Source organism: Schistocerca gregaria, chromosome X (assembly GCF_023897955.1).
Source record: "Schistocerca gregaria isolate iqSchGreg1 chromosome X, iqSchGreg1.2, whole genome shotgun sequence".
Taxonomy (NCBI): Eukaryota; Metazoa; Arthropoda; class Insecta; order Orthoptera; family Acrididae; genus Schistocerca; species Schistocerca gregaria.
The window spans coordinates 740,552,357-740,565,305 of record NC_064931.1 but is presented as its reverse complement, the minus strand read 5'-3'; the positions used below and the strand labels follow the sequence as shown (position 1 = coordinate 740,565,305).

At 43.1% G+C, this 12,949-nt stretch overlaps 1 protein-coding gene across 3 annotated transcripts in view; it reads right to left on the bottom strand.

Annotated features, from left to right (window-relative positions):
* The window catches only part of LOC126299241 (pancreatic lipase-related protein 2-like), a 131,970-nt gene that overhangs the window by 66,042 nt on the left and 52,979 nt on the right, over nucleotides 1-12,949 (bottom strand). For all 3 annotated transcript variants that reach the window (XM_049991027.1, XM_049991029.1, XM_049991028.1), the window contains exons 4-5: nucleotides 8,634-8,874; nucleotides 4,950-5,183 (exon numbers count right to left, since the gene is read on the bottom strand). In XM_049991027.1, the coding sequence (XP_049846984.1) occupies nucleotides 4,950-5,183; nucleotides 8,634-8,874 (475 nt within the window). The remainder of the gene's footprint in view (nucleotides 1-4,949; nucleotides 5,184-8,633; nucleotides 8,875-12,949) is intronic.

The following is a 12,949-nucleotide window of genomic DNA, read 5'->3' as shown; positions in this document are numbered from 1 at the left end:
CGCGCGTTCAGTGGGGAGGCGAATTAAACTGTCACTGTTTTCTCAAACATTTTATTCACAACTCCTGAAAAGAGAATGCGAACTTCACTCACAATGAAATGGATATGATTAACAGTGGTAACAATGACCTAAAATTTTATGAAGAGTATGGTCAGTCAACGAGAAAAGGATAGGTTTTGGTTTGGTAACGACGTTACGACGTGACAATGTGACCATTATTAACTTTATTCAGTGCCGTGCCTTATCATGTGGTACACGTAAGGAAGGAAATTCTAGTTGCTTCTAACTGAGCTTTGTGATGAGAGACACCGCTAACACTGTCATAAGAGAAGCCAGTGTCGACACTCAACAATGCCCCTTCAAATTACCGCTAATCATTCTAGGAGACGGTCGCGTGGCTGGCAGTTCAGTTTAATATGGAACTGTAAAGAGTGCACTTGTTTAACAATTAGACCGTGATTTATATTTCAGTATCAATCAAATGAGTGACAGTGGGAGATTAAGTGGGTTTCAATACCGGAAACTCGTGAAAAGTAAGGCAACAAAGATAAAGGAAATTGTGAGAAAGAATGCAAAACTCGGCTTGCTGTTTAAAAATCAAACACACCTCGCTAATTCCAGCTCGAGTTCGAGTCATGGAATATCAGAGCGTAACAGTGTAGTGAACAATACCGAAAACAGTGCAGCGTGTGTTTTATCAGAGTCAAGCGTTTCTTAGATTAGAAAGAATACTGATCGCGCGGAAACAATCATTTCAGTGGACCCAAATGAGGCATATAAAGCGAATGATGATAGTGATTCAGTTTCTGACGACCTTGCGAACGCCATAATTAACGAATTCCTTCGCGATCATGTCGCTAAACAAGATCATGTGGCAGAGAATATGGATTATAATTCAGTAATTCGTGCAGGCAACATACTGACTTTCCGAGATACTTCAATAAAAGTTTGTTTTTCAGAACCATGAGGAATGGTCAGAAACAACAGACTATTTTTAGTATACTTTCAGAGCAAGGGTAATGTATTTTGAGTCCCATGTTTGTTGTTGGTGGAACACTACAGTCTGCAAATCGTAATGAGGCGTTTAATAACTGTAAAAATTGTTAGTCCCGATTAACAGTCCATGAAAATTCAGCTGAACATAAGAAATGTGTGTTAACTTTAAAAGCTGGAAGACAAAAAGTAGATAATAAACCAACATCTCAGCTTGAGACACAAGTAAAATATTGGAGGGACGTTTTAAAACGAGTTGTTGCTGCGGTCTAGAACTTTTTAATACAATGTTTATCTTTCAGAGGTCGCAACTATGGGTCTGGGTCAACACATTGCGCACACTTCTAGATGCCACCAAATCGAATAGCAAAATTCGATCCTTTCCTAACTACACATTTGTTAGCAAAGGAAAAGGAGCACATCATATCTTCCTTTTCAAATGTGTGAAGAGTGTATATCAATTCTGGCAGAAAGGGTGGTGAAGTATATTGCAAATGAAGTAAAGGAAACTAAACATTTTTCCAACGTATTAGACTTGTAGGAGATAATGAAAGGAATTTCTGAGTTATCTAAACTACGAACGAACAACTCTGTCATGGAGCCCAGCAAATAATTCATTACGAATCAAAGCACTTGCGAGAAGCACAGATACATGTACACTCAACACACGTTGAAAAAGCCATAAAATGTATCACAAACTAGTTCGTACATAGTCATTCCACTGGAGTTAATCGCTTAGTCGATATTGTGGTTACCACAAGAGCTCCCCTCCCTTGAAAAGCTGTAGAGGCTTCAGCTTGGATCGATGGCGCGTTGTGCCTCATCTTATTTCTGTCCTCCCCGAGAACTTCGTCGGAGGTGAAAAACTCATGCGTGTAGCAAGCCGCCTGGGCGGAGACACGGCTGGCCCATTTCTCGACAGAGATGGAAACAGCAGAAGCTGTAGAGAACACCTGCCTGTAAGTTGCCACTGCCTCCCTTTGTAAAAATTTCAGCTGTAGTTATTTCCAGGTTTAGCCAGCTTTCCATACTTACAACGACTTGAGCTTCAGTGGTTTCGATTAGCGTTTGAAGCACTAGTACTTTCCCAACACAGATACGACAATTTATAACTACAATACCAATTGTTGCTAGGTCTACCTTTCTGTGTTTGCCTTGCATCCTTTTAGAATGACGTCCTTTCAGTATTTTCCTGGATCAGTCTAACCTAAAAAACCGCCCAGTCCCCTGCAAATAGCCTCCATTACCCATGTAACCGCTTCCCACGTGTAGTGGACCTCTGACCTATTAAGCGAAATCTGAAAACTCACCACCCGATGGCGCAAGTCTAGGAGTCTGCAGCCTGCACGGTCGCAGAACCGTCTCATGCTCTGATACAGACGCTCCACTCGGCTCTGTACCAAACGACCACAGTTGGTTCTGTTGGCGATGATGCAGATGGTGAGTTCTGCCTTCACACCGAAATTATTACTGGCAGTCTTTGCCACTTCAGCTAGTCACCCGAAACCAGAGAGAATCTTTACTTATCGAAAGTGACACACATCGTTGGTACTGACTTCATCCACCACCTGCTGTTGGCTGAACCCTGTGCTTCTGATAGTATCTGGAAGCACCCTTTCCACACATGGAATGACTCCTCCCAGTAGGCACACAAAGTGGACATTGGATTCCTTCCCCTCCTCGGCAGACATATACCTAAGGGGCCCATTACGCGCCTAACGTTGGAGCTCCAAACTACCAGCAATGCCACCCTCTGTGAATGCCCAGACTTAGCAGGCCGAGAGACTTTCTCTGGTACAGGGCGAGCGACTGCATCTGGCTCAGTGATTTTGTCAGCTGCAGACAGTGTACAAAACCTGTTAATCAGACAAAACAGGGAGGCCCTCTGATCGGTCCCTCTGAAAGTCTTTCACCTTGGAACGATCTCCCAATCGACTACGAGTGAAGGGTCTTCCTTGGTGCAGGCAACATCTGGGCCGGCCACAGTAGCAGACCGATCAGCAGACACATGAGATGTGCTGGATTTCCCTTCGTTCTGCACGTCCTGTTCCCAGCAGTGATGCCCACTGTCAGCAGCATCAAGTTGTGTGACCGAATCCAACGCCACCTGGAGCTGTGACCATCTCAGCTCGCATTACGCATAACAACCAAAGTTCCTGTCCATCCTCAAGACGTTGAAAATATACTCTACGTCAGGGGTACCAACAAGATTTTTTCGAGGACTCCCTCATCGAGCATGATTGGTACCTTGTCATATCACAGTATCAACTACCTAAAAAAGCCAAATTAAGAGTCTTTTTATACTTTTCTATTTTTGGTACTTAGAAAAAACATTGACATATTCATTATTGTCTTTGTCAACTGCAAGGAGGTAGCGCGTGCAGTCTAACGGCATACAGCAGAACTATTCGCCTCTATCTAATTCTAGTTTTGCGCTAGAGTGTGCTAGTTTCAGTTGGCTCTAGGAAGACGCTAGACGCAGAAGTTAGCGTTCGCTAAAGCTCTGCTGATGCAGGGAGCGGCCAAAACAAAAAATCTGTTATCATACGAAATATATTTAATATATTTTTTATTCTAATAGCATCTTGTGGACCCCTCTGGCACTGCTCGCGGACCCCTGGGGGTCCGCGGACCACCTATTGGGCGCCACTGCTCTAGATAGTTAATAAACACGGAACTCTGCCTGATAAGTAAACAAACATGCACGAAATCAACAAGTTTGTCACTCTCAGTGCAGGCAATACCCAGAGCGAGCACAATAGTGTACCACTCGGCGGACACATGGGATGTGCTGGGACGGCCCTCGGATCTCCACATCCTGTCTCCAACAGTGACGTCCATTGGCAGCACCTTCTATCCGTGTGGCCGAAGCCAGGGTCATCATCTCAGCTCGCATCTCAACACAGCAATCCATAATAAAGACGGCGAAAATATACTCTCGACAATTAGTTAACGTGGAACTGTACTTGATAAATAAACAGACACGCACGAAATTAACGAGTTTAAACTAAGGAGAGCAGATGCGTGAAACTCACAGGCGAAAACTGTGTTCTCTACTATGCTGCTGCAGAGACTACCTACTTTCGTCATTGAAGACGACAGAGTGCCAGTCCATTCTCCACTCAAGTCTTTCATGGCACCAGAGTAGCCGTGCTTGGCAGTATTGTGGTGTTAATAGTTGCCTGGGCAGAGCCACACGTGATGTTGATCCTGCTGCAAGCAGACGGTTCCAGATGGTCTTTTATGACACAGCAGGAGCAATTTGTGCCTGGATTTCGTCACTGTATGACGTCCAGTCGGCCACTGCTGCTCGCACAGTACCTCAATCTTGACTTTCGTCTATATCACGCGGACCTCCAGAATCTGGTCGACAGATATGGGATTGCTCCACAGAAAAAGTTTAAAAGCAGTGACACAACACTTATTGTGCCCAACATGTGCAGCAATCCGTAGATACGTTCATCTAGCACCACAGTGCGATCCCATCCAAATGCCTGAAACTGTTCAACAGTAGTACGTACGCATCGGCGGGGAATAGTTGTAGCCTAGAATGAATGTAGCAAACACTCTTCAGCACTAAAATCGGCATAATTACTGCCTGCAGAGTCAAAACAGAGGATGCACAGAAAGGCCTCCTGAGTGCCATCTGATGCCAATGACAATAACTAATGAATCACTAAAACTACAACCCCTCAGTTTGCTCACATTATACCCTGGTGCCACTGCCACAATCCGTGAAGTTGTCCCATTTTCTTTTCCCGTCAGAGAATGTCGCTGTCAATCCCAGGTGATACGACATATATCATTCTGAACATGCCTTCGTACAGCTAATATTTTATTTCTAACTGAATGCTACAATTAATTTTTTCGAATACGATCCGGTAAGAGAATTAAAAGTCTATTTCGAATTTGGAAATTTTGCATAATGTTCAAGTTAGACCTATGTAAATGCTTACCCAGGTGGCTGACAACGACGGCAGCGTACCCTTCCGTGCACCCAGGCTGAGTGCGACCTCCGTTGGGATAGAAGTCAGCGTGGCCCAGCGGTCGCAGCAAACCAAAACCTTCTGCCCAGGTACGACTACCATCGGTATGAATAATATCGACATACGCTGCGTCATTGGTATCCAGCTTGCGGTAGGACTGTAGCAGCAGACTGCTTTTGTAAATCGGTGAAGCTGGATCGAGTCCTAAAAGTATGAAAGAGGTGTACATTAAACAAATAACAATGTTTATATTTCAGTTACTACTTATTGGTTTTGGTTCTGTAGAGGTGCAGTTCAAATAGATGGTTTTCATGTTAATGTCAGATATCGGGTGATCAAAAAGTCTGAATAAATTTCAAAACTTAATAAACCACGGAGTAATGTAGATAGAGAGGTAAAAATTGACACACATGCTTGACATGACACGGGGTTTTATTAGAACAAAAAAAAAAGTTCAAAAAATGTCCAACAGATGCGCGTCGTTTGGTAATGATCGTGTGCTCAGCCGCCAATTTCGTCATGCTTGGCCTCCCAGGTCCCCAGACCTCAGTCTGTGCGATTATTGGCTTTGGGGTTACCTGAAGTCGCAAGTGTATCGTGATCGACCGACATTTCTAGGGATGCTGAAAGACAACATCCGACGCCAATGCCTCACCATAACTCCGAACATGCTTTACAGTGCTGTTCATAACATTATTCCTCGACTACAGCTATTGTTGAGGAATGATGGTGGACATATTGAGCATTTCCTGTAAAGAACATCATCTTTGCTTTTCTCACTTTGTTATTCTAATTATTGCTATTCTGATCAGATGAAGCTCCATCTGTCGGACATTTTTTGAACTTTTGTATTTTTTTGGTTCTAATAAAACCCGATGTCAATTTGTACCTCTCTATCTACATTATTCAGTGATTTATTCAATTTTCAAATTTATACTGACTTTTTGATCATCCGGCAGATAAGTTGACAACATACAGTTTTGTTCAAAGTGGAGGCCATGCCAGAAAATAAAGTGAGGTAGAAGCTGTGTTCTCTAAAAACACACACATTTGTTACCGAGGTTATAAGACTGCTTTCCTAACATCGTAGCGCACAAAGCGGCTCCAATTCGTCACGCCTCATAGGCAAGGTCGAAGGCCTAAAATGTCAACACGCAATTCACGCAGCTCCTGCTGCTTACCTCAATTTGGATGGTGGACCCTCGATATGGTGATATCCTGCAAATTTGGTGGCCAAGACACAGACTCCAATTCACAGGCACATTCTTCCTACAACTGTAGTGCGATTCTGACCTTGGTGAACGTTCCCCTGGAAAATACGATGACTAGTGGTGAAGTTGACTACACGGAGGGACGCACATGGTCATAAATAACGTCGACGTTGCACGTAGTTTTCATTAACAACTTACGGTGTTCGGCCGCGCGGGGTAGCCGCTCGGTCTTGGGCGCCTTGTCACAGTTCGCGCGGCTGCCTCAGTAGGAGGTTCGAGTGCTCCCACGGGCGTGGATGTGTGTGTTGTCCTTAGCGTAAGTTAGTTTAAGTTAAATTACGTAGTGTGTAAGCCTAGGGACCAATGACCTCAGCAGTTTGGTGCCATAGGAACTTACCACAAATTTCCGAAACAATTTGAAGGTGTAAGTGTGCTCCGAAGTATTTGTACTTCCCATAACACTGCACTTTACTGACGTTTATTCTGAAAAACAGAGCAGACAAGCCTCTGTCACTCGTGTTCATGAATGAAGCATAGACCTCAGGACTTTTCCGTCTACTAGCATCTTTTCTTTCCTACTCGGGAGTAGATTGAAACAAGTTTCATGACCATTCGCCCAGGCAGTGACGCGGAGACTAGTGAAACTCTCAGGCAGCTCCAGATGGTGTTTCGTGACAGGTTTCACATAGTGAACGGCCGGCCAGAAACGAATTCCAGAACACATCGATGGTTGTCGTAAAGTGCAACAAATCTATGCAGAGAGTAATACAAAATCGAGAACAATAAACAACCACAATCAGACTCTGAATAGGTATGACGCAATAGCTGTGTCTTCATAGGACGCAAGAGAGTGTATGAGCCGCCTTCGATTGCGGTATTTAATAATAAGTAGCATCAGCCCTTAGACCATGAGAAACACACGAGTCCGTTACTCCCGCAACACAACTTACTCGATTGGATACCTCGAGTACCTCTGACTGCTTCCCGATATCGATATTTGGGCGAACCAGGGTATTTGAATCGCTATCAGATACAAAATCAATCGCCCTTCTTTCACATTCTACAAGTACTAATGACATCATCATGTGAACACCAGACGATTTCCGCAGTTTCCGTGACAACCTGCCCTTTGAGAAAGTCCATTCAGATAGAAGAGTCCCTCAATCTCTTCACAACGAGTCAGTCGAAACAGTTTCCTGTATCCTTATTTCCTTCTCTTCTATCCTTTTTTACTTTTTCTGTCTCCGTTCTGTCTTCCTCCTCATTCCTCTCTTCTTCTATTCCATTCACATTCGTATTTTGATAGGGACCTTAGAGTCATAGTCGATGTGCACATGGCTTTGAATGATGTACTAGATGCTAAATTGCTGTACTAGCAATGACTTCTGAATGCAGTATTCCTTCCATGGGTTTTCAGTAAACGCGCTGAATGCTAAAATGAGTATGTCTATTCACAGGTGTTTTTGTGACTGTTGTAGAACTTATTCAGTATAAAATGTGTTGCGAGAGAAATTCTCTTTTAACTAAAAGCTCATAATGCACTTTTCTGCGTTCACTCTTTAGAAAACAGATCAGGAGAAATTAAAGCTATCGTTCGTTACCGATAAAAGCGTAATAGCTTACGTTCCTTTATTGACTGTGCAAGATGTATGTATCTCAACTCTTTTTCCTAGATGAGTTGGCGAGCAAATTGATATACAATAAATGTATACTGTGAAATAGTCATGTGATCAAGAAAGTTGCGGAACACGATTTGGTCTGAGCTCACGATATCGCTCACTATTGGCGCAGAACATGTCCATTTTTATGCGGTATTCAGATGTTAATTTTTTAAATCTTCTCTTTTCTTGTTCACTGTAGACGTCTACCAGAATTGTATAATTTCCTCCGGACGATAAGTTTAACAGCACTGTCATACACTATAGACTTCGTGATGCATATTACGCTTTCGGAACGTAGCAGAATACGTGAAACTTAAAGTGTATCTTCGCTAAATATTGGTACTGTAAGCTTACGATTTATCGTTAAAGACTTCACTGGGGAAATGAATCAAAATTTATTGCACGAAAGGTTGCAGGGGAGAAACAAGACTATTTGAAGACAATAATGCCATTGCAGCTAATCTTTAAGTTCGGAAGCGATAGGTGCCATATGCATGCACTAACCTCAGCGCCACCTGCTTTTGTCTCTGTGATTATTTGGAATTCTACAACCTTTCGTCGAGAATACTAGGCTGCTGTTTGCACGGTTTTCCTAATCTGTAGTACAGTTCCCCTTTAACGACTGATCTGTGTTTCAATGGCGTGAAATAAAATACTTTTTCCTCATCCTTTAAATGTGTGGCCATTTTCAGCCCAACCTGGATGTGAATATTAACTCGAATTTTCCCAAAGAACTGGTCTTCGCCTCAAATTAGCTACATATAACCCACATATTTTCATACCTGTGATCCTCCCTAGAAGGATGTTGTGGCTCCTGAGAATGTTGCTGGCGCAAGCTGCAACATGTGCTCCCAGGCTGAATCCTATCACATGTATCTGACTGGGCTGAATCCCAGACTGTATCATGTGTAGCAGCAGCAGAGCAAGTTGCCTGCCTACCAACTCAGTGTTGGCCACTGCCGTGGCGTACGATGGCCCTGCAGCGCCCCGCTGCCAGTCCACAACCAATATGTTCGCGTCCACCTGTATGCAATATTATACACATTGGTTAGTGTCCTGCTATATCCAGTATATTCATTAATGTTGCCTGAAGCGCTATAAAAATGATCGCCTATAGGTGTCTTTGTGAGTCATATTTTACCTTTCTTTACTGTATCTCAGCGCCCCCTGGATGAAGAGTAATAAGCAGTGAAGTGTTTACTCTCCAAACGAACAAGTCTTTCGATGAAAAGTGAGTTTCAAAAATATGTTGATGTTATGACACTTCTGTGTTGCTCCTAGTCTAAAATGGTTGATAGAAAATGGATCCTGAGAGAGAAAGTGGAAGTTGGGATGTATGTAGGGAGCTGTTAATAAGGGTGTCGATCGGAAAAAAGGAAAAATTGATGGGATTAAACTTACTGTCGACAATACGCTCATTAGAGACGGGACACAAACTCGGATCGAAGACTGATAGAGAAAAAAATCTGCAGGGCCCTTCTTCAAAGGAACCACTCTGGCATTTACCTTAAGCTTCTAAGAAATAAAATGAAACAGAAAACACATAAAACATAAGAAACTTCCTGGCGGATTAAAACTGTGTGCCGGACCGAGACTCGAACTCGGGACCTTTGCCTATCGCGGGCAAGTGCTCTAGTTCTGCAAGGTTCGCAGGAGAGCTTCCGTATAGTTTGGAAGGTAGGAGACGAGGTACTGACAGAAGTAATGCTGTGAGGACGGGGCCTGAGTCGTGCTTGAGTAGCTCAGATGGTAGAGCACTTGCCCGCGAAAGGCAAAGGTCCCGAGTTCGAGTCTCGGTCCGTCACGCAGTTTTAATCAGCCAGGAAGTTTCATATCAGCGCACACTACGCTGCCGAGTGAAAATCTCATTCTGGAAACATAAAACATAAATCGGGGAAGCTCTGTTTTGTGAGTGCATTTCGCCATCACGCTCGGTGGCGTGGAGTGCAGGGGGAAGGTGAACACGGAGAGGTCTGTTTGGGAATATACATCCACATCCATGTTCTGAAAATCACTGTGAACTGCATGACGCCATTGGACCACGTATGTGGGTTTCTTCCTGTTCTATTTGAATATGGAGCACGGTTAAACTGTGCTGTAATTAGTCTAATCTTGTAGTCGCAGCGTTACGTATGGAGTGCAGTAGATTCTTCACGTAGTACTGGTTCTGGATCTTTCCTAATCAGGCTTTCGCGGGAGAGTTGGCTTCAATCTTCGGAAGTCTGCCAGTTCAGATAGTTCAACATGCTCTCACGTCAGTCGAATAACATGTACCAGTTCATGGTGCCCTTCTTTGCGAACATCTGCTACTTGGTTTACCTACTACTGAGCCTATGTGATCACTTCACTTCATATGTTCACAGATTGTTACAACCAGGTATTTGCATGCTTTGAACGAATCAAGTTGTGACACGTTGCATTTTAGTCACTGGATAAAATTTTTCTGATTTTTCTGAGGTGCACCATTTTACGTTTCTGAACATTTAAAGCAAGTTTTCAACATCTGAATCACTTTGAAATCTTATCAAGATTTGTGCAGTTTTTTCCGCATTTTACTTCATTGTATACGATTGCATCAGCTGTTAATGTCTGTGTTTGCTATTATTGTCGTTGGCCAAGCCATTAATATACAACATTAACATCAAGGATCCTAATTCACTTTCCAGGAACACGCTTGACTTCGCTTCTATTTCTGTCGTTGACACTCTGTTCATGCTGCGTTCTTTCTACGGAGAAATCATCAGTGCAGTAACTACTTTCCCTTGATATCCCGTATGATTGTACTTTAGTTAGTAAACGTTAATGTGGTACTGAGCAAAATGGCTTTTGGAAGGTATAAAATACATCATCCACCTGATTGCCTTCATCCATGGCTTTCTGGCTGTCATGTGAGAAAAGGGCGAGTCGGTGAGCGATGTTTTCGTTATTCATAATGGTTGACCTGGAGGAGGCGATTCTGTACGAAGTACTGCAATATTATTATTATTATTAATTTTTACATCTCGGTAGGACTCATTAAGCCAAAATCGCACATGTAAGTTTTAACACGTCGAACAGTAACGTACACATTGGATTTGATACATTCCACATCATCATAAATACAAAATTATTGTAGAATCATGTTAGAATTTGACCTTCTCTTCCATCGAAAGGCGATATATTCTCAAGGCTGTCAAGCAGGGTAGACAGTGGTGACAAGGCGTTTATAAGATGGTTTGTAGCGTTGTATCTGCTCATGTAGCCAAAAAAGATATGATCTAAAAAAATCCTCTTCTTCACCACATCGCTCCAGACATGGGGCTAAGACTGTATCATATATGAATTACGCTTGTCTTAGTTTTGGATCAGCGCTGGGCAAATGTTTAAGATGATTAGACAAATGTCAGTACAAATCACCTAGAGTAAGTCTGGGAGCAATGTAGCATACACCGACTAACGCTCTTTTAGTTGAAACAAATGAGCCTCCACTACATCTACGTTGCGACTACCTGCGTGCCAAATTTTTACGCAAACGGTCGCAGCTCTCACGAGACCTCGCCATACAACGTCAAGTAGCAGCCATGATTGAATGTGAGACGCCTTGTAGCGTTCGTGAGTCTTTTGGAGCATAGGCTTCTCTTGTGTCCGAATTTAGGAATCAACTCCTGGTTCGCGCGGGATTAGCCGAGCGGCCTAGGGCGCTGCAATCATGGACTGTGCGAATGGTCCAGGCGGAGGTTCGAGTCCTCCCTCGGGAATGGGCGTGTGTGTATGTCTTTAGGAAAATTTAGGTTAAGTAGTGTGTAAGCTTAGGGACTGATTACCTTAGCAGTTAAGTCCCATAACATTTCACACACATTTTAACATTTTTTGAACTTCTGGTTCACTTTGGCAAGATCTTTGTCTTTGTATTTAGAGGACTCTTGTCATTCTTGGTTCCATTTCCCTCTGATTGTGGATTTAATAACGTTTAAAACATCTTAACTAGAAGTTCCATGTGCCCCATCGCTCCGCCATGAACGGCTAATTTGGATAGCTTATTTACTGTTTCATTGTGAGATATGCCACAGTTCGCTTTAACCCCGCACATGGTAAATTCCTGATTCCCATTTGACATTTGATCACGGTGTCATATGCTATTTGGATTTTCCGCTGTGCAGATGTCTTAATAGTTATAGCGCTGATTTGGAATCAGAAACGATAATGAATACAGAACCCAAGCACAACGACATCCATTTTCATTCTTCGAAGCGTCGGTGTAGATGAATCTTGCGTTATTATGTTTGGAGATGTACTCTGTCAAAACGCAATTATTTGAATAATCACACTCAAAGCCTAGGTCAAATACAATTTGTAGTTTCGATACACTGGTATGGTAGTGTGCTTCACAGCAGAGTAATCTTTGCGCAGGTAGGCCTCATTTTAGAAATGGACTGGTATCTACGTATCTACAGCTATCATACTTCGCAAGCCACTTAATGGTGTGTGGCGTAGGATACTTTCGGTACCACGATCTGAGACCTCCAATCCTGTTCCACTCGCTGATAGTGCGTGGGAAGAATGATTGTAGGTAAACCTCTATATTGGCTCTAATTTTTCGAATTTTCTCCTCGTGGTCAATACGCGAGATGTATGTGGGGGGAAGTAATATGTGGCCCGACTCCTCCTGAAAAGTGCTGTCCCGAATTTTCAATACTAAATCTCTCCTTGATGCACAACGTCTCTCTTGTAACGTCTGCCAGTGGGGTTTGTTTAGCATCTCCGTAACGCTCTCTCGCCAGCTAAACGATCCCGTAACGACACGCGCCGCTTTTCGTTGGATCTTCTGTATCACGTCTATCAGTCCTATCTCACAGGGATCCCAGACAGATGAGCAATACTCAAGAATCGGGCGAACAAGCACGTTATAAGCCACTTCTTTCGTTGATGAGTTACATTTCCTTAAGATTCTTCTGATGAATCTGAGTCTTGTGTCAGCTTTTCCCACTGTCTTTTACAGGGTGTCCAGAAAAAGGGCTCCCTTATTTCAGAATTAAATATCTCGAAAACAAAGATCGATAGAGGAATGCAGTAAACGGTATGTTTATTGTGAAAGCTTTAAGAAGTTTATACAGCAGTT